Source organism: Varanus komodoensis, unplaced genomic scaffold, assembly GCF_004798865.1.
Source record: "Varanus komodoensis strain SLA01 unplaced genomic scaffold, ASM479886v1 scaffold18_3, whole genome shotgun sequence".
Classification (NCBI taxonomy): domain Eukaryota; kingdom Metazoa; phylum Chordata; class Lepidosauria; order Squamata; family Varanidae; genus Varanus; species Varanus komodoensis.
In genome coordinates this window covers 6,437,634-6,464,354 of record NW_025335549.1, presented here as the reverse complement: position 1 = coordinate 6,464,354, position 26,721 = coordinate 6,437,634, and the positions used below count along the sequence as shown (strand labels likewise).

Sequence of the window (26,721 nt, the reverse complement as noted above, 5' to 3'; positions counted from 1 at the left end):
TACTTTGGCCATTCAGTGAGAAGGAAGGACTCATTGGAAAAGACCCTGAAGCTGGGAACAATTGAAGGCAAAAGGAAAAGGGGGTAGCAGAGGTTGAGGTGGCTGGATGGGGTTGCTGGTGTGGTGCGTGGGGGCTTGGGTGGACTCCAGGGGATGGTGGAGGACAGGAGAACCAGGAGGAATGTTGTCATTGGGTTGTGAGAAGCAGGGCATACTTTGCAACTGAACAACAACAATATTTGTATAGCTGACTTGTGCTGCAGGTCAGATTAGATAGTCCAGGAAACTTCTTCTGACTTGCTGTGTTTCTACTTCTTTCAGATATCTCAAGAACTTCAGATTAGTTAAAATGTATTCTTAAAAAAAACTATTCTCATTTCATTTGATAGAAAGAAAATTGCTTTCTGAAAGAACTTCTAAGGGTGAGAATGCTTGGGTCAGGTGGAGTTTGGGGCTCATGTGCTTGTCTTAGCTGAAAAATGGGCACAGGTACCCTGTCTTTCATGGCACAGTCATCTCTCTGCAGCTTGTGTCCTTTGGAGAGTACAGCTAAGTTGCAGGTTTTGCTCAGCCTGGTTGTTAAATTCGAACTAGGATAGCCAAAATGCAAGGCCTCTCCCCTTTCAGCTCCAACACACAGTGAGCCATTCCAGGATCCTCTAAGCTGACCATAAGCACCTGTCAAGAAAGTTGGAGAATTTCTCCTCCCCTGGAGAAATTCAGTGTAATTCTTCCCCCTCTCCCACTTTCTCTTCCCATGAATATGGTGGGAATTTCAAGATGCTCTTGGTGCACAGCTGTACTTCAAATGCATTATTCGGTTGTAAACTTTAAAGCAACCCTCTGGGATAAGTCAGATTTTTATGCCCCATATTATGCATGGGAGAGCTGAACCTGAGAAAGAGCAGTTTGCCTACAGACACCTCTCAAATTAATGGCAGAGGTAAGAATGGAACTTCCTGCTCTGCAGCTCAGTCGCTTAGCCATTAGGCTACATTCAGTTCTGTTTCTGAGGTTTATTGCTGTTGATCTTTTCTCAATATAGTCTGTATTTTTCTTAAAAACCACGATAAATCCATTAATCAACTGAATCAAAAGTGGGTCAAATATTCATACATAAGCCTAGTGTGTCACAAGCAGAGCTCAATGGCAAGGAAGTCCTGAGAATGCAGATATATTTGTTTTAAGTGTAAGTGTGTGTGTGAGTGTGTTGCTTAATGTCACACTTTTGAGCCACTATATGCAGTGACCATGCACACTTCAAACTCTGAATCTGAATGCTGTTGTCCAATGCAAAATGGCATCCAAAACTGTAAAATACGGGAAATAATATTGAAAATGAATATTATTTGGAAAAAAACTGCTTACACAATGGGTATATCTTATGTGAAATGCATACATTAGGAGAATTATGTATAAAATGGATATGTATGCTTACACAAACTTTAAAACAAGCAAAACACTCTCAAAATTTGGAATAAGCCATACTCAAGGCTGGACTAATCAGAAAAGTTCAGCATGAACCAAATTTAAAGTTGGATGAATGAGAGATGAAAGAAACCAAGCCTAACAAATCACTCCTCCATGGGAGCCCTGAATCACACCCTGTGCCCTGATACACTAAACTTGCCCATAATGAAGTACTCTTAAACAAGATACATCCATCTAGACTTTCTTGGAAACAAAGTTTCCTTGTTATTGTTCTCTGGGATATCTGCAGAATTTAGAGCAGAGGAAAGCACTGTAACACGGGGATTTCTTTCCCCATGAGAACCAGTGTTCTTCCGGGATAAAGATACAACTGCCCCTCCAGCCAGAGGGGTAGCCAGTCCAGAGAAGAAAAGTTGTAGCAGGGGAAAAAGTCAGGCTGGAGAAGGCACAAGCCTCATTTTTCCTCTGTTTTCCATGCAAACCAAACCTCACCTAGAGCTGCTATTGTTCATTTTAAATCTTCTCTGGGCATTCATTTTGCACATGTTTTAGCAAACTATTGAAGTGGGTGCATAGTTAGTGCTGCCCATTAAAGATCAAAAGACTCCTCCCCCCACCTTTAATCCCTCTGAAATCTCAGTGGAACAAATCTACTCAGAATTAACAGAGCTTTCCTTAGCAAAACCATTCTGAGAATCAGAAAACGTCAGTGCTCTATTTATCAGGACAAAGATTAACAGCCTGCAGTTTTCACCACAGGCAGTAAAGGCACGACAGGTGATAGAAGACTGTGTTTGCAGTTCCTTGTTTTCCACTAGGAAGGATTGCATTCTGCACCTTTCCAATTCAAGCTTGAACATTTTAAGGCTTCACAGCCTTGACACCCATCAAAAATCATGGCATATCTCTGACATCCCAGTGTGCATTTGTCATTTATGTTAAGAACTCACATGACAGCTTCCTTGTTGTTGCACAGCCAACAGAATTCAGTTTTGGATGACCAGTGCTAGGTTTTACTTTGATCCACTGCAAGCAGACTTGCCATTAATTGGCATTATTCACATGGCTAGGTGCAGTATGATTCTTGGCACCTGCAGCAGGGGGTCTCCTTGACTTTTCATGGAGGAGACAGGTAAGTCTGCTTCCTGGAACATTCATAGACTTAACCAGTAATCAGGGATCCAGTTTGTGGGGTGGGGTGGTTTGTGAGTCTCAGAGGTTGATGGTAAGGCAGTTTTCCCTTAAGGATTGTGTTGTGTTGTTTGAAGGGGTGCAGAGGAGGCAGTCTGTCTTCTACCTCTTATTTTGATTTCTTTCCCCTGGGCATCTATAACAAGAGTAAAAAGCAATGGCCTTGTGAGTTGAATGGCTGAGACCATGGGGTTCCAGACTTGGGGCACCAATAAGCTTGGAAAAGCTCTGTTTTTTACAGTCAGCTTCTGGGATCAGACTATTAAAAAGCCTCTATTCTAAAGTACACATTCATCCTTAAACATTTATAGGACAGCTATAGGGCTTAGACAGCCAAGCATACTACACTTATGACTTCACAGGGCTGTGAAAAAGGCCATCGAAAATGCCATAACCTTGCGGTAGCATGCATAGTTAGCATGTGGAACCCCATGGCATCAGTCCATGGCATCTCCAAAGAAGCCCAAGAAAGGGTCCTGTATGAAACATTGAAAAGATAATGCCTGTAGGACAGTATATAATAAATATATATTTTTATTATATTTCTATCCCACCTTTTTACTCATCCACCACCTCTCCATTTTATCCTCACAACAATTCTGTGAGGTAGCTGAGGCTGTGAGCCATGCCTCAACTGAGCTTCCAGGCCAAATAGGGGATAAAACTCAGGCCCAGTCCAACACTTTAACCATGAGGTCATGCAGACTCAGCACATCAACTGTGGGTGAAACACAAATTAAAACCTAAGCAGACTGGGCTACTGGGAGGGTGAAGGGAGACTCTGAAGCTGGCACCCCTACTGCATCTTGGAATTTAGAGATGGGACCCCAACTTTCCTACACCTGGACAAACAGCATCTAACAGCCATAAGAATGTACCTTAAATATGAGGGAAGCAAAGCAAAGAGAAGATGAAAGGAGCTTCATGAAAGGCGCTACTTGAATTCTCAATTATAAGGGAGACAAAGAGTAACTGGAGCCAACAAGCATCCTGGATTTCAAGAAAGCCAAGTTTAACGAACTTAGGAAAATGATAGGCAAAGTGCCATGGCAACGCACTCTTAAGGGAAAGCTTGAAAGAGAAGATTCTCCAACTATGAACAATTCCATCAAGAAAAAAGTGTAGAAGACAGCAGAGGAAGCCCACATGGCTCCAGAAACGTTAAGTGACAGCCTGAAAGCAAAAAAGAGCATTACAGGAAGTAGAAGCAGGGCCAGGCCATGAAGGAAGAATATAAACAACCAGTCAGTGCCGCTCTAGCCCTGGGGAGCACACCAAGATTAACTGCCTTTTTTATTCCCAGCACTTGTAACACAGTGTCTTTCCTTTTTCCGAAGCAGTTATGGTACCCGCAGAAGTGGCAACACCACTGGTTGTGTTAGCAGGCTGGGCTCCATTTTACATCAGTCATAATGAAATCTGTCCTCCGGCTTCCAGAAAGCCATTTTCCCTCTGGAGAAGAGGCTTCCACTGTCCTGCTTCATAGGCAGTGTGTCCATAATTTATTTTTGTGGTGCTTTAGAGTTTATCTAACCACTGTCAGGAAGCTGGGGCGCTGTTTGAGCTTTATTTCTATTGCTCTTCTCCCAAACCCGGCCTGCATCCTCCCAAGCTGCCTATGCACCCTGATCAGAAAAAGTCTTAAAAATTCTTATGAGAGGAATTTCTTTATGATATCTGTCCTGGGTTTTGATTGAAATGTGGAAAATCAACCATGCTATGAAGTGGAAAACAAAAGACAGGATACCCATGCATGGTCTCAGATAACTCCCAGTAAGATGAGCACATTAAACCTGATTCCAAACTATGGGAATTTCTCCAAAATTTATCCCCCTTTGAATTTCTGTTTGAAACAGCATTTCTTTATGAAACTGAATGACAATAGTTGAAAAACTGGGACAATTGTCTGGCATAACATTGCTACTTTTACTTGTTGGAATGGGACGAGTGCAGACGCAGCAAGTCAAGGATCCCACAAGTGCATCACTAGATATCCAAAGACATATATGACCTGAGTCTCTGAGGACTGAGCAAAGAGACGTGATGCTAGTTGTATTACTCTGTGAAGATTTAGTATCTAATTGCAAAGAATTAATATCAAGAGAAGATTTGTCACAGCTGGGGAAGGATTTAGGCCTCACCTTCCAACCTCACATCCCCAAGCTACGAAAGCAATTAATCAATGTCTGCCCCTGAGCATATATAACCCAATGCCTAAAATGGCTTATTTGTTCTTGCCTGGAGCTCATCTTCTTCCATGCATGGCGTTGCTGGATCAGAGGCCTAAATGGAGGGGAGAAAGTTGGATTCTCTCATCTGTTTGCACTGACTCTTACAAGCCCATTCAACTCTGGGAAGAGAATGTTTTGCAGAATGTTGCCATGCTTTACACCCCAGCTCATACTTACATGATCTAAAAATAAGTAATCCATATTTCCTTTAACCTTTGTGTCTCTTTGCTGCCTCAGTGATGTTGTGCCTTAATGCAATTCAGTAGCTGTTACTGTTAGGTTTGATGTATGCTCCTGAGGAGACAAACTTATTAGAAAGAAGTCAGTGAATATAACAAAATGAGATAACACTGTATATGGTGTGCTTGTTTGCCTAACTATTTGACACTATGATGAATGTTCTATAAGGAAAAACAGGAGGGGACATACTGAGCACCATGTAAGTTCAACCAAGAATGTCCCGTGGAAATGAATGGCAGATGTACAAGAATACAAGCACTGAACAGTTTCTGCATCCTGCTAGTTTTTATGCAACCACAGTCATTCTAATCCAATGAGAAGCAGTCATACTACCGCATAGACAATTCTCTAGTTTCTGTTTCCAGGTTGAAATACATAGCTAGTTCACACTGCAATCATATACATTCTTACTTGGAATTAGATCCAAATAAACTCAGTGCCATTTAGAAACATGTGCAGGACTGTAGTGTCAAGAGGGGTAGAATTCCCTTTCCACAAATACCATCCTTGTAAAGATATCCATTTCTTCAAAGTTCTTGCTCAGTTAGTGCTATAGCTATCAAAAGCAGCTGCAACCTCAGCATTGCAGTTTTGTGACTGCTGCTTCTTTGGTCTCCCTGGACCACATGGAGAGGAGCTAAACAAGAGCTGCGTGGTAAATAAGATGGCATTACATTGATACAGAGCTGATCAACTATGGTTATGCTATCAAGCTGGTAATAACAGGTGGAGATGGGGCAGGACTTTAAAGCAAAGTCTACAGACCCCTCCTCATTTTGGAATGGACACAATCAAGGAGGCCTGCCACTCTCTTAATTCTGAGCAAGCCCCATCTATATTCTGCTCACACACTACCCTGTCTTCTGTTGTCTCCTTTCCCATGCTGTAAATAGGAAAAGAAGTGTTTTACCTTAGGGAAGAATGGGCCAGGTCACATGGCCAGTTTCAGCAAATATGGGAGATCTCAACAACATCAAATAATGCCCCATGTGACTTTTCCTGCTGGGGACGATAGTCTCAGAGGCTGATCTCCCCTCTACCCTGAAAACCTCCACTACCTCTTTTTCCTTCTCTCAACATAAGCCATTTCCACCCTAAATCAGAGCTGGACAACTTGTGGCCCTTCAAATGTTCAAGCCTATGACTGCTATCTTTCCTAACCTACATGGTAAATAGGGAGTGATGAGCCAAAATGGGAAGGTATACATTTACAGGAAATATAATAAGGGAAGGATTTGTTTTTCCAAAAAGTCAAGGGTGGAGGAGGGAGCCCTGGGGGGGAAAGAGAGAGAGACAGAAAGAGAGAATCATTTTAGTCTGCTCTAGGTGTGAGAACAGTAAGATGTACTGGGGAGGGAGAAAATGGTGGGCTATGGGAGGGTAGGGAAGTTCTGGAGAACAACCATAGGGAATCTTTTCAGTGGACATCCCTCCCTCCATTTCCAAGATCCACACCATCAGATACCACTGCCAAAGGCAGCAGGATGGTGATCATGGCAAAACCCAGCATTGAAATCAAAGCCTTTCCTCCCTCAGCCCTAGTCTGGAGGAAAGGGGGAGTGCTAATGGATGCAATGGAGCTATTGGGCCCCAGGAAGAGATGGGGCTGGCAGGTCTGCTACAACAGCCAACAGCCTCTTAGGAACATAAGAAAAGCTCTGCTGGATTGGGCAAATAGTCCATCTAGTCAGCACTCCATAGACACCAAGGCAAACCAGGTGTACATAGAATCCCTCAAGCAGGATAGGTACAAGTCTTCCACCTGCTCAAGGTGACCAGGCAGGTCACCTCTGATAAAGGAGGTCACACATATCCTGCACGGCTAGTAGCCACTGATGGCTCCCTCCCCTAGAAATCTGTTCAATCCATTTTTAAAGCCCTCCAGATTGGCGGCTGTTAACACTTCCTCAGCAGCAAATTCCATAGTTTAACTATATGTTGTGTGAAGAATTATGTCCTTTTATCTGTCCTAAACCTCTTACCAATTGGCTTCATGTTAAGGGAGAGGGAGAAAAAAAATCCTTCCTCTCTTTCTCCAAGCTTTCACTCTATCATGTCTCTCCTTGCTCATCTTTTTTCTAAGCTGAACAGTCCCAGTCATTGCGGCCGATCCTCACAGGAAAGCTATTTCTGCTCCCTGATGATTTTTGTTGCCTTTTCTGTATTTTCTTCAACTCAGTACTGTCCTTTCACAGATATGGCAGCCAGAACTGTACACAATATTCTAAGTATAGTCACACCAAGGATTTGTATAAGAGGAGTGCAATATTGGCAATTCATTTTTCTTTTCCATTTTCTAAGTATGCACAACATGTGTTGCCTTTTTCACAGAGCTGCAGGCTGAAGCAGCATTTTCACTGAGCTGGCTGCCACCACGCCAAGATCCCTGTCCTGCTCTGTCACTGCTAGCTCAGATCCTATTAGCCTACACTTGAAGTTCAGTTTTTTTGACGCAATATGCATCAATCTGCACTTGCTTACACTGACGTGCATTTGTCGTTTTGATGTTCATTCTCCCAGCTTGGAGAGATCCCTTTAGAACTTCTCACAATCTCTTCTGGTTTTAGCCACCCTAAGGAGTTTAGTGCCATCAGCAAACTTAGCTACTCCCAGTTCCACATCATGTTTGAATAGGTTGAAAAGCATTGGTCCCAATACAGAAAGCAATGGGACTCTACTGGTCACATCTCTCCAGTGGGGGGGGGGGGTCATTTATTCTCACTTTGTCTTCTGTTCTTTATCCAGTTCAGTCTTGCTATGCCAGCTCTGGAATTTGCTGGACAGCTTCTTAGGGATAACAAGAGTCTCATTTGGTTTCCTTCTGGACCAGAATTTGCCCTGTTTGATGTCCCCTCCCCCCATGTGAAGTCATTTTGCAGGAAGGGCTCTAGCTTCTCTGATTCTCCCATCTCTACCACCCTCCTGATGCTCCACATCACATCCTTAGTACAGTCCTGCTCCGACTTGGGCAAACTTTCTTCCATTCAGAGTTGCTAGAAGCTCATAGTTCCTCTGTGGCTGTAAGAACCATCTTTTTAGTCAACAGCTGCAACCCAACCCACTGCTGGTTCAAATGGTTGATTCAGAAATGAAAAACAGGCTCGTCTGAATATGAAATAATGTGATTTCTGCAGATTAGGCCGTTACTATTTCCAGGGAACAGTAGTGCTCAGTACTGAATGTGTATGTTAGAGAGGACAGGAAAGAAAGGTGGTAAAGAGAATGTGTGTGTGTGAGTGAGAGCGAGGTTAAAAGAAAGATGGAGAATCATGTTAAAGGTAAAGATATGCCTCAAATACATACAATTAGAAAGAACATATATTTAAAATGCCGTGGAAAAATATCCTCAGAGTTATAAATAAGTGCAACAGATAAATAGATAAATCAATATAGATCTAGTTAAAATAGGTAAATAAATCTATAGACATCACATCAGCTCAGGCTTCAGCTGATGAAGAGAGCAGCTCAGCATTAGAGTGCAGGATCTGTACGCAAAATCTCCTGGCTCAACATCCAGCATCTAAGCTTAGGGCTAGGATATAAGGCTGATGGGTGGGGTGGGAAATCATAGCCCTCCTAATAGTTTGGATTATGGCTCCTATCATCCCTTCCTATTGGCTATTCTTCTTAGGGCTGATGGAAGTTGCATGTTTCTCCATCTGGAGGAGCACAAGTGGCCTTTCCCTGGTACTGATGGGACTATAATTGATGGCCCAATGGACAGATTCAGGTTGGGAAGGCTTCCTATATTTTTCTGCCATCCCATTGCATTTTCCTGGGTGTGAGGGAATGCAATGAAACTTCCTAAGCACATGCATGCATGCGTGCACACACACACACAGCTTCAGACACAACTTCATTTCTCAATGAATCCTTCCCATAAGAGAATTTATCTGGAGGCATCAACATTCTGGGCCGACACACTGCTGGTTTTATTCACAAACAGCAGACCCGATGCTGTCTGACTTCAACTCTTAGCTCACTTGAAAGACAGGTGAACAATTAATCTGCTTTTGAGACAATGCTTAGCAGAAGTGATCACTGGGAAACCCAGTCTTGATGGCAAGCAAAATGGAGACGCAGAATGATCTCACTGAAGACAGCTACAACCATTACATTATGGTATTCCTATTGTTGTGAGCATGAAAGACTGTGCCTATGGAATAATACATTGGAAGGAAAAGAAGTGGCTCGTGTGTTCTAATATGGGGAGAAGGTCATCTTGTGGGCAGGGCTTTCTGGATGGGAAAGGATGTTTAATATATCTTCCTTCTCCCGGTTCTTGCTGCTTTGGGATTTCAGGTGATCCCACCTTGCAAGTGGGCTCTGAAATGTGAAATGTTCGGCGTATTGCATTTGCAAAAAATAACCTGGAAACTTAAGGAGCTGTACCAACTATGTTCCTGTAGGAGAACCAGCCAAACCCACATTCCTATTTGCTTGGCAATGTAGGTTTGGGATGAAGCATTTGTTGACATGTTATGGAGTTCTTCCTTCGTGGGGTGGGGCTCTGATCTCCTCCTCCAAGATGCAAATTTGCATTCTCTCTGTCTGGTCAAGGCATGGTCTTCTCCACTTACCTACTGAATCAACTCCCTGGCTTGTGCAATGTCGTCATTTCCAGCTTCAAGCTGCATCCCAAGTTTTGCTGTTCACTTGAGTTAAAATCTCTGTCCCTGAACATTTCCCTAGTTTCTGGTCACATGCATTCTCACCAGGCCCTGGAATTCGGCTCTTCTGAAACTCTAAACTCAGCATCTCTGTGAACTGCCCATCTTCAACTGAAAGCAGCCCCAAATCAGACGAATAAAGAAAACTGGTGTTGCTGTAACTGCCAGGAATGTGTAGGAAAAGTGCTTTATGGGTCCTCACTGCCATCAAGATTTCTTGCAGTCTGAACTGCACGATCAATAAGACAAAACAGAGGAAAACTATGAGAGGAGAAAACATTGTGTAATAACAGAATTATTTCCAGTGGTGGGAAGCTGCTTGTTGCAAGACACTGCTTATTCTTCTCTGATTCACATTGCCTACAACACCCACCTCTGCAAATATGTAGTACAATATTATAAATGGCAAAATTCCTTTATCAATAAGATTTATTATACATTACAGATCAGAGAGCCAAATAAGCATTTCCTTTGCAAAGAGCCAGATAGCAAACATGTGAAGGGAACTTGAGCTAAGTCCTTGTTGACAATCTGCAGACTGACAGGTGAGAAAGTAGGATCACACAGCAAGCCTGCTTGAAGTACAGTAAGATCAGACATACAACAGCATGTGAGATATCCAATTTCGTAGCCCAGCTGATGGAGCCTCACTAGCCTTTAAACTTTCAATTAAACGGTAACCAAACTGTGTAGGAGTATTGCTATTTGTAAACACACATACACACATTGAGGCCATCATGCACATCAGTGCCACATCCCAAAGAACATGTTCCAGTGAGTACATGGAGCTCGTACAATTCCACAGTTTTCCAGTTCATTTTACTGAAGGAAGCCCTTCAGCCTGGGTTCCATCCATCCCATGTAGTCACTTCTAAACCCAATTGATTTTACTGGAACAGACCTAAGCATGTACTTATCCCCTTAATTTTGAAGGTGCTTAACTTTGGCAAAATTGCACCCAACATGTGTGAGTAAAGTGCTCTGATCATGATCTGCATTTGTTTTGTCTGCTTCTTGAATCACCTGAAGGTATGTCTGTATGCATGACAACAGATCTCTTTGTAAAGGAGACAGCATGTGACAAAAAGTGGAAGCACGTGTTACCTGCACATCGGTTTTCAGGTGCATATAATATGAAAGTTCAACATCACTTTCTGTGTAGCATTCCATGTTAATTCAGGCAAGAACATTAGATTGTGAAAGAAGCCTCTCTTTTCTTTACAGAAACCTAACCTTATATTATCATCCATACAATGGCAAAATCAAAACCTAAGCTTCTTTATACTCCCTTTCCTTCTGAAATAGAACTGAGTACAATCCATTAGGAATATTTTTCCAGTACATCTTATCGGAAAGAATGGAATCAATCTGTTCTGTCACAGAGTTCGATGTTTCAGTGGGCCACCCACCACCAGAGTTTCATGTGCCCATTGAGTTCATCAGAAAATGCTAATACTGTTACATGAAGTGTACATTATTTTATGCATTATTGCCCAAAGGATGATACAATGGAACACATTAATGCGATCGTGATAGACATACTATACATTTTAAATATGTGATAAACAACAAGGAAGAATGAAAACATTACAGCTTATATTGACAAGAGGTAAATGTACAGCACAGTCCTCTCCATGTCTGCTCAGAAGTAAGCCCCAGTGAATTCAAGCAGGGTTACGACTAGGTGAGTGGTATAGGATTGCAGCTCGAGTCATCTTTCCAAATTGTCTATAAAGGCAGTGTTTCAAATGCCAAGTAGCAGTACCATTATTTGCATTAGTTGTAGTTACACAGTTTTTTTTAAATTATTACTACTTTTAATTTGACCATATATCATACTTAAATGCAAGGTATTTTGTATATTTGGGTGGGGGGAGAGCATGTAAATTATGCCTGTATATATTTTCTAGAAACTATTATAAAACATAATATAAAATAGAATTTACTTGCAAGACATAAGCAGCTGTTTGAAAAGAGGGGGAGGGAGGGGGGGAAAGCAATTATGACTAAGAAATGCACAAATATGGAGACGAAAGTAGGACATCTCTTGGGCCAGATTTATACACATGAAGGTTTGCTCAGAAATGAGTCCCACTGTTTTCAGTGAGAAATACTTGCCAGTGAGTGTGTAACCACAGTGGGTCATATATGCTCTCCCACTGATGAACAAGAAGACATATACCTTTTCCTACCTTATTAAGATAATATGTGAGGTGGTATTCCATACAGGAGTCGGTGTACATGTTCACTTGGTTTGAGATATCGTCCCTTCAAATTTTAAAGGAGGGAAGATTAGCCCTCTGTATGATCTCTGCATGGAACCCTCCTTCATATCTTACATTATGTTGTGGGACTGGATTCAGACAGCACAGTAAACTGGGTTCAGTCAACACCAAAGTGTTCCCTAGAAGGTGAACATGAGTTGTTGAAATGTGGATTGTTCTTGAAGCATAGGCAATTGAGTCATCATGGCTAATCACAAACCACCAATGAAGAGAATCCATGGGGTGCTACTGGATTGTGCATTGTGAACTGTTTGGCATGGTTTGTTATCTGGGCTGGATTCAGGAAATGTGATAATCCATATTTCAACAACAACCTATAGTTCAATGGCTAGCCATATTCAACAGCTGAAAGGGGTTCTCTAGTTGCTTGAATGCACTGAATGAGTAAGCAGACAATTTTCCACCAGCTCAAGAAGATTACCACCCTGAAAAGTGTGCAAATCAAGCCATACTGACATTTGCATATCAACAAACCATGGTTAAATGCATGTTCCCTAGCTATCCTTCATAGTGACAATTGGTCAGGTCCACAAATATTCAATGCTAGAGGAGACCCACCAAACTGAGTGGGACCCCGGTTAGTCATGACCAAGTTAATCCTGATGATTTTGACAAGTCTATAGCTAAATCTGGAACCAGCCCAATGCTTTTCATACAAAAATTCCCTCAAATAAACAACACTAATTTGTCATTGTGGAGCGCATGACACAATGCATTTTATTGAGAAATGCAGGGAGTACAAAGAACTTTACATTTGCCTTTTTAAATAGATATGCATAAAAGTTATTGCTCCTTTTTCGGTATGTATATGGGATGGCGGGGGGACAACAGATATTTTCAACAGAAATAAATTAAGGGAATGAATCCATAAAGGACAAAAAGTGTGGCTACAAGCAACATAACAGAATAAAAAGGTGTATCTCATAGTTGCCATCATTCACAATGGAGTGATGGGTAATATCACTTCTTTTGTCTTAGCAAAAACTACATGACAGCAATAGCGCAATGTTCTGTATGTCTCTTTGTCTTTTCCTTTCTTTCCTTTCCTTTCATGCTGTCACCCTAAATACCTTTTAGGAGGGCAGCTTGGACAGGTCAGCACCACTTCGAAAACCCCTCTGGAGATCAGACGATAAAATTCTTCTGCAATCAGGGAGGGAGGACAAAAGGGCTTTCTCGTGCTATTCCCATGTTTCCATGTTTGCTGGCTTAACATCATTGTGTACGACTTCAGTACTTAACAGCGGGCGCGAAGACGTTCAGAGCTGGCAAACAGAGAAACAGCATGAGAATAGCCCTTGCCTTATTTATCAACCCAACTCCCACACCACCTTAAACGTTGGTCTCTGTCAAACATCACTTCACTTAATGTTGTCAAGGGCAGGGGCAGGGTGGGGCTTGGGTCAATATTATTTATTTTAAAAATGCCCATTTGGATAGAAGGACTATTCAGGTGTAAGAGGCAAAACACTCATTACAGCAAAAGACATGATGCTTGTAGGGTTCCCCTTGGCAAAACAGTTGTCCTTCCAAGCTGCACTACTAAAAGGCATCCTGGGGGGTGTGATTTAAAGATCATTCCCTCTAGAACTGGGAAAACTAGGTAACATTCCATTCAAAATATTAAAAATGTCTGCCAAGAAGGGGTTGAGGCTAAGAATCTAATGAAGTATCATCAACACCATCGTCAGCTGATGAAGTCTTTTTGCTTGTTTTTCATACACACTATGGGTTTCTCCTGTACATGTGCCCACAGAGGAGATTTATTAGCTAACGTAACGCAACAGCCATCCCCCTAGATCTTGTCATGCAAAGTAGTACCACAGGTTCAACATTTAGTCAGAATAATGTCTGCATCATTATAAAATGTCATGCACTTATGAGACCACCCCCTCCCATCCAGTGACAGACTTTCTGATCCTTAAATTTTATGTGCATTCTCTGAAGTCAAGGAAATAAAAAAAGATTCTTTTCCCACTACTACCCAAGAGAGCAGACAGTGTATTACTATAACTTTGAAAATTGCTTTAGACTGCTTACATTGAGACATACTGCAAGGAATACAGTAGAAACAGACAAACAAGCTGGGAAGAGATAGGTGGGAAAGGACAGGAGGCAGAACAAAGCTCTAAGAATTAAAAATTCTTAATTCTTATTCAGTTAAGAATAATCAAGGTCTTGCTGGGACATGTAGTTGAATGAATGCATGGTGGACGTCCTGCACAAAATGAACGTAACTTCACGACGGAGATTCAGCCCTACTCCCACAGGAAAAATACTATCCTATGTTTCTAGTGCACTTTGCTAAAGAGCAACAGCACAAAAATGAGAATGTAAGGTCCTTGATTGCATGTATAAAGTTTGCTATTTTGAGTCTCAACAGAATCCATGCTGCTGCTGTATCAGTTTTGATGCACTCCGCTGAATTTCCACAAGAAGAGCATGGCCAAAATCGCACCCACCCACACACAAGGAGGGAGGGAGAGAGGGAGGGAGGGGGAAGGAGGGACCCCTGACATGGATCTAACCATTCAGAGAAGCAGGGAAGACATTCTGTGAACTCTTAACCTTCAAGCAGTTGAACATCACAACGAGCAGTGTAGCTATGCTGGACAGTTAGGAGATGAATTCTCTTATATACCCTTCAAGTCAGAGTTATAACCCACCCCCTGCTTGAAATTTAGCTGCCTGGGGGGAAAAAGGCAGAAAGAACTTGTGAGTAGAGAAGGAGGAAGGACAGAAGTGATACCAGTCTTCAGCCTGTCAGTGTGCTTGTTGTAAAGCTGTCCTTGGCATAAGCTGCCATAGGGTTCCAGCTTTCCCTTTGCTGGGACTCGGGACAAGCAAGGCCTCGAAGGGGACTGAAGCCGAGAATGTCTGCAGCAGGAACCGAGGACTGGCACACGCACACAAAGCCTTTCTTCCTTCTCTCCTTTTCCCCACCCCATGGTTTTCCCAGATAGTAGCGATGAAAAGAGGCAACAGGAGAATCAAACGGACTGGGTAGTGAGCAAGGAGGAGCAAGAATACCCAGAATCCATATAAAACAGGAGCATCATATTCAAAGCCAGGAGCATTAGTCTTAGCAGAAGTTCAGTTCAAGCTCTGGGTGACAAAGCAACAAGGGTTGATCTTTGAAAGAACTGTGGGGAAATGGGCTGGAAATGAAAATTAACCGACTCTTTTCTTGCAGGGAGATGAGTTACTTTGGTAGTGTTAACACTTACAGCCTTCAGTCCTCCACTCATTTTGACACTGCCCCAAGCCTCACAGAGGAGAAACCGGGACACCTGAGATGAACTCGGCTGCACAATTGCAGTTGGGCGGAATACTGAACAACTGCCATTGTTGGTGCTATCACAGTACGTCTACCCTGTCATTAAGCACCTTACTCTAGTTTTGTCAGCTTCCCCAGTCTTCAGTCCCTGGGACTGAACAGGAACTTTGCAATTATCATAAGCCTCCCTAGATCTGGATATAAAGATATAATATTTTACCTTAGCTTAAGTCGATCTCTAGTTCACATTCAGATTCATACATCAGAGAAATGAAGTGTTCGTTGAATGGAATATTCTGTCTTCCTCTTTCTTTACCGCATTTTTTGGATTTGCTCTAGATTCTCAGTCTGACTTTTTGTATAAAAATCTCAGGCATCTGATCACAGTCAGCTGAGCTCTGGAGCTGTTTTATCTATCAGGGTCTGCATAGGCAGAATTGAGCACCGTGATGGCGGGCTGGGCTGTTTCAGGTTACAGATGAGGAATTGTGTTCTCTGAATGTTCCCTGAAAGTGATAGCATGGAACACCAAGAGGCTCAAAGCCAGGATTCACCGCCTGCTGATGTGCAGGAGTGCTATTCTTGTGTTCTGTCTTTGCAAATGTAGGAAAATGTTCAAAATGTAATTCCTACTTGTAACAGAAGTAGTATAGTTCACCTCTTAACACTTCAGACTATAGGTGGAGCAGACTGAATGCTCCTCTATGTAATAAACAGGCAAAAACAACATCTGCACCTCAGCCTAGTGCGATAACTCACTAAATGTAATTAGCAACGGCCCTACATATAAAGATCACACAACTCTTCCACTTCAGCCTATTATTTATCAACCCCTTCTAATAGTCAACTCAACTGGCAAAGTGCAAATCGCTTTGGGAATAAAACAGTCCATTGACACAGCAAGCAGAAACATTTGCATATTCGGGGAACAGGGAATGAAAAGGTGTGCCTTTGTAAATTAAAAGTGAATAATGCTTTGTTGCATTCCAGATGCTCTGATAAGGATGTGTGAGTTTCCAGGAAGTGTGGCATGCTGAGGTTTCAAACATGAAAAGAGAAAGTGGATGTAGAAGAAATTTAGGAAAAGAATGAAGAGACATGCTTTGGTCCCTAAAAGTGCATTGTAAATACCTGGGTGTAAATTAGGACTGGGGCATTACATGCCAGCCCACTAGCCATAGGGTCTCTGCTTACAACATGTTCAAATCAATTAGGTATTTTAAACTTTTGATTAGTTCACTCTGATCTGCATAACCCATGCCCAAACTTAGTTGCCTCCAGAAGTAAATATAACAAGCCTGAATCAGCCTCAAAACAGTTTCAAACCTTTCCCATCACGTGTGTTTTCTATTTAGACTTAATTCAAAATAACATTGAACTTAGCATCTCTCTGTATCCTGTACTGCAGATGCAACCTAAGCTGTATTTTAGATCAAAGATCAAATTCTGTGGTCTGGTCGCGGTTATAAAGGTCATCATTTAAGGATCCCCTTTCACCTGAACTACATTGTCAAAATAAGTGGAATTGAAGGACTTCATTCTCACCTAGAAGTCCTTTCAGTTCAACTAATGGGGACTGAATTGAATGCCTTTTGCCATTTTGGAAGAGAGAAATGAGGGTGTCCCTTGAAAAGTCTCTCTGGGGATGAAATATCCAAATCCTTGGGACTATGTTTGCATGTGTTACGCCATCTTCATAGGGTAGAACATAAAAGATTACTTGGTTACATTAGGACGAATGTCCCAGAAAGTAGCTAAAATGGTATTTTATGTACTGTTGTAAACTGTTCAGAGAGCTTTGGCAACTGGGTGATAAAGGGATGAAAATTATTTTTAAATAATAATAATAAAAATAATAATAATTCATGATATTGTCTGGTTGATGCAAACCAGTTGGGGGCATAGCAGCTGTAAGAAAAGGTCTCAATGAGTTGATTCTATTATCTTGTAATTTATGTTATAATTTATGTCACTTTTTCTGTGCAGGTCTTAATGGTCATGGTTGTATTGCTTTTCATGGGCCTATGAGTGTACAATAAAGATTGATTGATTGGATCAAATAAAACCAATATGCGTGTGACATAATGAAAGCCAGAAATAGACTTGATCTTTGCTGCTGGAACAAGTCACATTTTGCCTTTGTTTTCTTTTGAGATTGTGTGTCTAGGCCCTTTCAAAGCAGAGGAAAATACCACTGAAACTGTGTGCACTGAAACAACCGAAGCCTTACATTGAAGTCTTCTAACAATTAATACAATCTGACCTTTCAGGATTGTAATTTAGGTTACAGACATGCTTTTCTTGCATACCTTTGCCAACTTTAAAGCAAAACAGCACCTGTCATATTCCCCAGTCCCGGGACACCACCCCTTCCCCAATAAATGCGTGCACGTCTGACTCTTGCATTGCAGGCTGACACTATGTTGGTTTGTCCATCAACACTGGACAGTATTTGCAATGCCTCTGATATTTCCACCCACCCAACTTCTCAATTAACTGCAGAGCTGTTTTATCCTGTCAATTGTGTCAGGAACCTAGCTAGGAGTGTATATTTCTAGTCTAGAAAATGTCACTGATGACACTGAAGGGGAGTCATGGGTGTGTGCTTGTGTGTGGGCAGGCAAGGGGAGAATCTTGACTTCTGCTAAGAGACCTTGAGGTGCAGATCTGACCAAATGAAGTCTGCAGTTCCAGACTCCATTAGCATTAAGAACCACTTATCAGATCCCACAATGCTTTATTGCTTTCTACCCGGCCTAGATTGCTTAGATTCCCGAGCGTAAGATGTTAGCGAGGACAGGCCCGTAACCTCGCTTTTGTTCTGCAGATCTGCTCTACGGTTATATGCTATGCAAAGCAAGAAGTGCCACACTGCCATCTGCAGACAGGAATTACCCCCTAATATGCTCGTTCAGCAATCAAAATTTCCTCATAGTCAAGAGCCACTTCATTCTAATTTTCTTCTTTTTACTATTGATGAATCACAAACTGTTTACTTCTCAGTGCTTCAGCCAAGCATGAACATTCAGGGTTGGTTTGTTGTTGCTGTTGTTTTCAAAAATACTGAATGCAGAATGAAATAAAAGGAAGAAGGGAGGGAGGGAAGCGGGGCGGGAAGTGGGTAAAGAGAAACATGGTATTACCTGTCTGGTGTGGATGGAGCCTGGAGTCTTGAATCCTGCCTGGCAGCTACATTCAGAGACACTGTAAGGGTCCGAGCTACTGGAAGAACACTTGGAGAGTGAGTCACAGCCCACCACAAAGGTGTTATCCAGAGGCAGTTCCTGAATGACGTGATGTTTCTTCGGGGGCACTGGAGTCTCAGGTTTAATTTGAAAAGTGGGTTGTGGGGAGGCTGACTTGTAGTGCTTTGCTAAATCTGGGCTGTCAGGCTTAAAGGTGGTTGGTGTGGTGGCCCAGTTATATTTTCCCATAGTCTGTTCTTCAAGCTCTACAGGAATGTCCAAAGTGCCATTGATGTGTTCATGGCCAGGATCATCGGGCTTAGATTCTTCAATGGTCACAAAGTTGAGGAGAAGGCTTTTTGGAGAGCGCTTCTTCTTCTTCTTCTTTTTCTTGATCTGACGGTTTTCTTGGTTTGGGGAGACCCATTCCCCACTTTGCTTGCTCTTCTGGACAACCTTATGCCTTGGGGTTTGGCGGCATCGCACTAGAGCAGTCACGAAGATGACCAGAATGACTGTCATGGTTCCTGCAATGATGGCAATTATTATCTTGACATAGTCATTTGTCTGTGGGGTTATCTCACCATCTCCAACGTTCTGGCCAACTGGTGTTTCCATGTTCCGACGCACTAACTCTTGGATGTATGATCCATTGGTAACCGTTTCGTTGATAAACAAATGCACCAGAGCTATAGTGTACAGCGACTCTGGCTGTCCTAAATCATTGACTTTGATCACCAGTCTGTGCAGCCCATGATCTGCTGATATGACTTTCTCTTTCAAAGTAACATTGCCCGTTAATTGGTCGATTGTAAACAAGCCCCTTGAATTTCCACCTATGATGCTGTAGCGAAGTTCAGCATTCATCCCCGTATCATTGTCAACAGCGAATACCTTTGTCACTACAGAACCTGGGCTTGTGGACATCGGAACCAAGTCATATGAGTAGTTAGATGAGGGCATGACAAATACAGGCCTGTTGTCATTGACATCAACCACGTTGATAGTCACTTTGGCAGTTGATGAGCGTTGTAGCCTTCCTCCATCCACAGCCTTCACCTGAAAGGTATAAGATCCTTGCTGCTCCCTGTCAAAGGTAATATTAGGCCTTATGACTCCTGTGAGGGGATCAATAATGAAATTATCCTTGCCATTTAATATAGACAAGGTCACTGCGGCGTTCTCTCCAGAGTCTGCATCCGTCACAGTGATCAGCCCAACAGTGCCATACATGGGGAGGTTTTCGGGCACGTAGAAATTATACTCGTTGTGTGTGAAAGCAGGGCTGTTGTCATTTTGGTCCAAGACTGAAACTGTCACTGTAGCATTGGTCTGCAAGGGTGGCATGCCATTATCTTTTGCCAGCACCATGAACGAATACCGGTCCTGCTTTTCCCGGTCCAGCTTCCTCACTGCAGTCAGAATGCCTGTACGGCGGTCCAGGTTGAAAATGGGGGGTGCATCCAAGCCCAGCATGTAGCTGATCTCAGCATTGTGTCCACTGTCTGCATCTGTAGCACTGATCTTGGTCAGCTGGGTGCCAGGAGCATTGTTCTCTGGGATGGAAAGTCCAATGACAGGCTGTGTGAATACTGGGGCATTGTCATTCTCATCCTTGATTTTGATAAGGAGCATTGCAGACTGGTTCAATGGTGGCTTCCCTGAATCAGAAGCCACTATTTTGATAGCATATTCCCGGGTAGTCTCATAGTCCAGGAAAGTGGCTGTCTCCAGCAGGAACTGATTATCAAATACAGGCTTTAACCTGAATGGCACATCATGGTCTGTGAAGCAGGTCACTTTACCATTAAGGTCAGCATCCTTATCCATTACTGTAATAAGTGCAATTTTAGTATTGAGTGGTGCTTTCTCTGACAAAAGAACAGTCCCATTCACTGGATTGATAATGTACCTCGTGTCTATTGATGGAATGTTATCGTTAATGTCTGTGACATTCACTGTCACCGTTGCTCTCGAGGGTGTTGAGCTGCCATCGCTCGCTAGAACTGTTAGCTTGTGCACTGGGGATTCCTCCCGGTCCAGTGGCTGCTTGATGGTGATGAGACCAGTGGAGTTATCAATGGCAAAGAGTCTTTTGGCCAAGCTCGAGATCTGGCTGCTGAAGTAGAAGTGGATCTGGGCGTTGGACCCCAGGTCAGCATCAGTGGCATGGAGCTGAGACACGGAGGTGCCCACGGGGGCATTCTCAGGAACACTGACTTCAATGTCATTCTCCTTGAATACAGGGCGGTTGTCGTTGACATCAGTGACCGTGACTTGGAGGATGGCAGTGCTGGATCGTGGAGGGTTTCCGCCATCTTCCACTTTAATCTTCATCACATAGGTGTCTTTCTGCTCCCTGTCAAGGATCTGCTGCACTATCAGCTGGGGCCATTTGTCCCCCTCAGGTGTCTCAATTATGTCGAGTCCAAATACATTTTGACCCTGGAAGCCACAAAAACAGAGAGGGAATGTATTACTGAACCCACCCATAAAGAATCTGACATTACCATGTTTCCTGAACACTACCTATATGCTTCTATTTGTTTATGGGGTCACCTGGGCCTTAAGGCTGAATCCTGAGCAGGACTTTGCTAAGGAAACAATTGTGAATAAACACTACCAGTGTTGCTTCACTGCATGTGTTGATCATTTAAGTTCTTTGGGTTTGGGCTGCTGCTTTTTGTTGCAAATATATTTTAGTATTTGTGAGTGTGTGTGTTGGGAGCTTGTAAGCCACTCTGAGCAACTCCTTTTTGAGAGAAGTAGAAAATGGGACAGTGAAATATTAGAGAATCAGACAGACACATTCATACATGCATCCCTGGTTCAAATGTAATGACAAGTCAATATTATTTCAAAATTCTCTCTTGAGTATAAACAGGTATACTATAGAATCATCCACATTTTACTTTTCTGGCCAGCAGGAGTGACCAAGCCAAGCCAAGCCACCTATACTCAGAAACTTGCAAATCTGAGCCAGGTTCCATACTTGTTCCTATTCTAAAAGGAAAAAACAATCATAAACCAAGAACAAACCTGTTTTTGGCAGGAGAGGCCAAAGTATGTGTGTGGGGGGTGGGGAGGGAGGTCAGGCAGTACACATGCTCATTTCCAGTATATCACCCTTTGAAAGAACTGGGCTTATCACTATGCCCAAAACAGGCCATGAACTTAGCAGTAAATGCCATTAAGATTGGAGGTCTTCTCTCAGAGTAAACTTGGCTAGGGGTTGTGATGCAGCATAAAAACATTCTGATTTAGACCTGTGCTTGACTAACAGAGCTCAGTATATCCATGGATATCACATAATGGAAACTCTTACATGATGCATTTGTATCCAGTCATTAGTCACACACACAGGTTTGCTGTTATGTGGTCGCCTTTCAACTCTCATGGTGATTTAGCAGAGATAGAATATCAAATCATTTTTCCCCCTTCAAGATTCTCAATGACCTGACATGCCTCAAGATATTTTGGACTATGAGAATTTGCAGAGCTAGGCAGGGCTAAATTAGCAGCGATAACTGCAGCACAGTCACAAAACCACACAAAAGGTGCATTTTGGACTACTGCTGATAAGAAATGCTGGTGAGATAAAGAAGGTCTTATACAACATCTAGACTATCCTGAAATGGGTTGAGCTAAACTTTTGCTGCATTCCCGATTCGGTTAACAGGAATGAACCCATTAAAATGGTTAAGAAAACAACCAAGAAGGACCATCCAATCATAGATGTAGGTGCAGATGTGATGTAGATATGGACATACACATAGATGTAGGCTTGCATGGGGTGGGAATAAGAATACTTGCTTGAAATGCACAGGGAAGCAGGATTTAGCTACATACTCTAGGTCTGTGAGTGACTGGGAATGTGCACCACCTAGTCCTTTTTTACTGCTTTACTGCAGCAAATTCCTTCTGCTCACAAAGCAGCATTCAGGAAGAAGTAGCCCTAACGAAATGGGTGAACAAACACCAGCTAAAGGATGCATTTTCCTCCCTTGCTGGACCGGATGCTCCAACAAAGTGGCAGAGAAGTTACGCCATGCCAGAGAGCAGATTACCACCTGATTTAGGCTTGATTGGCCAGATCAGTTAATGCGCTACTATGGATAGCAGTGAAGTTTGCTCAAGAGGCCTTCTTAACTAAAAGCTTCACTCCTGACTTGGCAGCTGTACAAGAAAAAACTTCAGAAGGGGAGGCTAGTAATTACTATGCTGACATCTGCTTCCCAGCAAGCTAGCTAGTCTGCTTAAGCACACCAACCACAGCTTGAACTCTCCTCTCTGGCCCTGGATAGCTTTCACAGTATCCTATTAAAAAGCACACAAACAAACACTGTCCCCTGCCTCTTAACCACATCCAAAGCCTAACCATAAGTTTGCGGGCCCAGCGGGCGGCTGCATTTGGTTGTATGCTCTGCCTGTTATTACCTGCATCTGTGATCTGACTGCTGGTTTGGTGCTTATCGCCGTTTCCTTATAGCAGCTCATTTTTATTTTTATTTAATTTTTCCTTATCACATATCTGCCTCCTTCATGCCTGTCATGGTAAGAATGAACAGACCCCAGCAAATTGGATTCGCACCACTCTTTGACAAATGGAAAAAAGGGATAAAGCAATAGCTGACATTATCCCGTACAAATCCTATGTCCTTAATTTATTGTACGAATCCAAAATGACCAAGCTACAACTGAATCACACTACAGTATTACAAACAAATCAACTTCAAGGTAATTCTCTCTCTCTCTTATTCATAATGTATTTCATGGCTGCAGCGAAAATTAGATTCCAAGTGTTAAAATAATGCAACCATTCCATTTACACAATGAATAATAAGGATCCTGAAATAGGTTTTGTTGATCACGGCATGCCCTTGTTATAGCAAAACAGATGCGTGGGCATTGAGATAGACTCTACAAACATATATTACTTGGCACTGGGCATGTGAGAACTATGTTTTGATTCTGCTTGTGGGAAAACAGAATTTGATCTCTAGTGGATGGGCACCCAAGTTTGGGGAGAAGAGTTTCCCCAGTTTGAAAGGAGAGGGGAGAGGGAGAGGGAGCAGACATATCCCCTAAGAAAGAAGTGATTAGCATTCATCAATAGCGATCTCTCTGAGTGATGGGAAATGGTGCTGACAGGCTCCATAGGGAACAGTGCCAACTCTGCTTCGCCAGAAGCGAGAAAGGGAGTGATAATGCAGAAACATTGAGGATGGAGGTGAAAATAGGCAAAAGAGACAAGGGGCAGCCAGATTTCCATTTGCGTCTCAAGATGATCGGTGCCTGTTATACCATACATCTGCAGTCCAGTATGGAGAAGTCCAGGGTTTTAACCCTTTCGATCCGATGTTGCTGGATTATCAGATGGGCCTCATGGGGCATTATCCCATGGGCCTTAAATCAATTTGCAATGCAAATTGAAACACCTCTTTGGACAAAACGTACAGCTCCATAGTAAGCTGTAGATGGAACAAACATGTTCATGAAGGTAATGCAGGTGAAACAGGAACTCAGGTTAAGCTTCCTGGGTGAGGTTCTGACTGGGAGAGCTACCTGAAAGGGGTTTGTTGGTGGGGCAGCACCATCTTGAAACATACTTGATGGTACTCGGTGACTGCTCTGCAAAGCACAGCACAGCATACCTTGAGGCCATGTGGGTTTAGCTGCCAATGTTGCCAGTGGAGACTGGTGGCTCAGTATCAGTGGGGTCACATATCCACTCCAGGTTTCAATCTGAACTATCCATATTGCCAAACCCTATCTCTAGAATAGATTCAACTCTGAGTGGATACACACACCCCTCTGACATTGGACCCACCAGCTGCCACTGAGTAATGCATAATGTATTAATTCTTCTAGGTCAGGAGACCTTAATTAGTACATTAATAGTATGCTAGCTCCAGAGTATGAGGAGCTCCCAGTCTCCCTCAGTGGGTGTCCTTTTCCTAGAAGAGCCAGTGCAAACCCGAGTTCCATCATGGTGCCTCTGACCTCAGAAATTTATGGTGAAAAGAGGGTGGGGCAAATCAACGAGCCAAGCCTTTCATATTTCTCATGCAAGGGGAGGCTACAGCGCAGTTCAAGCAATCCACTGGTGTGCTTCTGCACCTGAGCAGCTTCCGTATCGTTTGCCTTGGAGCTGATTCTCACTTATATGCATCTAAGCTCGATTCCTTTAGTGATGCAAAATCTAAAATGTGCAGCTTCCTGCACTCAGTCCCATTCGGCCTCTGCTACATCTATCTCCCTGGTGCATACTTTGTCCACATTTCCCACTGCCCTGAAATTTAAATTTAGACCATAAAGAGAGCAACAAGGGCTGCTTTTTTTCTTTATTTTTTCTTATGAATCATGGACATCAATTGCACTGTACAAATACCATTGACGACACCCTTAGCCAAATGTGTGCTTTGACTGGGGTCTTCCTGCATTGCAATCAGAACACCAACTTCTCAGACTTTTTACTCTGAATTCATCCTGGCCACTTCAAGAAGGACTGCACCATAGTAAATGACTCGAGGGTTGCAGTGCTATGCACCCCCGTCTAATTTTCTTTCCTTGGTTGCAAAACTGCTAAAAGGATATGTACTGCCTGTGGGGGCAGAGGCTGCTTAACAACTAGCAGAAAATGTAACAGAAATGCAGACAGAGCTTCCCTTCAGCTCCTGCAATAACAAAACCCATGTTTTTAATTCTTGAACATGTATGTTCTCTTTCCCTCGTTTTCAACAGCCACACATGGTGAGATGCACCTTTCCCCCCATTCCAGCACAAAAGGCCACTGGAAGGATGGAGGAAGGAAGCGTGACACAGAAAGCCTGGGAAGAGGTAACAAGTTCACTTCACAGCAGTTCACCTGATGCAGGTGTGTGATTTAGAACACCATCACACCAGGGCAAGGAGGCAATAAAAATGATTCAAAGTAAAGTTAAAAGCAGTTTCACGCATGCATTTGAGAATATATATATTCCAAACCTCCACAGTTAAAAGTGCTCAGGCTGGCTTACATCTTTTAAAACACCAACATCAACAATATTTGATAAGATAATTAAATAACAAGGAGCAGCAGAAAGAATTGCAGAAGGTTAAACTGTTAAAAATGAGAACAGTAGTCAAATCTTCAATCAGGCAGACTGAAAGTCTGCCCTCAGACAAGAGTGGGAAAATAGACCTTCTGAGGAAATCCCAATTAATATTTGGTCAAGATACAGGGAATAACCAAAATCCTCAATGAATTCAAGTGTCTTTTGACTTCTATGATCTCAGTCTACAGATTCTGCAGTAGACTGGTTTTCTCTGTCTTGTGGATTCTCAGACTTATAGACCACTTTGTCTGCTTTTGTGGTTGGGGGAAGAAAGTTGCTCTAAGCTGTATTGTGCACTAAGTTGTGCACCAATACAAACACACAAACTAATGAGCATTATCACAAATAGAATTAATTTCTGGTAAAAAAAAATCAGTTCTGCTGATGAAAAGGTGATGGTATGAAGAATACCAGGCAATATGTGAAACCCAGATGGAGCAAATTTAAGAGAAACCAGCCATCTGCAAAAAAGGTGCCAGCTGATTTCATGTTGATGGCTACATCAAGTAATCATTACTGTAGGTGACTGAGCCATCACAGAGGCAGGTTTTCCTCCATCCATAACATCACCTTTGATGGTAACTTTTTTCAGTGGAGTCATTTCATCTGTTCTTACTGCAAGCCATCAAATGTTACATTGTCGAGTGATATCTAGCAATGAATATGCAGTTGTCAATCAGCTCCAATGCTGCATATCATTCTGAACCAAAAACCTAACACCAGTGAATGCTGAATAACTCTGGAGAGAAGATATGATATATTCACATAATGTTATTTTAGAATTGTGGTATCTATTTATTATTTAAATCAAACATTTTGCATGTTTTAGCTTTCACGATGCAATTTTTAAAGTAAGGGTACATGGCGATTATGTGGTACATTAATAATAAAAGAAGTGTTTGTGTGTGTGAATATGTTCCCTCTCCAGTGTCTTACACATATTTACCTGTTCATTTGTAATGGATCCAAAAGTCCTTTTCGGAGCTGTTTTAGGCTGCGATGTAAATACAAAACAAGAAAATACTTTTAAATGATTTACATAGAATCCAGTTTGCTTGTTTCTATTTTTAATTATTATTACTCAAACACTTAACCTCACATATCAAAACCATAC

At 42.4% G+C, this 26,721-nt stretch overlaps 1 protein-coding gene across 1 annotated transcript in view; it reads right to left on the bottom strand.

Annotated features, from left to right (window-relative positions):
* PCDH11X (protocadherin 11 X-linked) overlaps positions 1 to 26,721 on the bottom strand; it is a 620,940-nt gene that overhangs the window by 539,700 nt on the left and 54,519 nt on the right. The window contains exons 2-3 of the mRNA XM_044427355.1: positions 26,554 to 26,601; positions 18,469 to 20,955 (exon numbers count right to left, since the gene is read on the bottom strand). Of these exons, the coding sequence (XP_044283290.1) occupies positions 18,469 to 20,955; positions 26,554 to 26,601 (2,535 nt within the window). The remainder of the gene's footprint in view (positions 1 to 18,468; positions 20,956 to 26,553; positions 26,602 to 26,721) is intronic.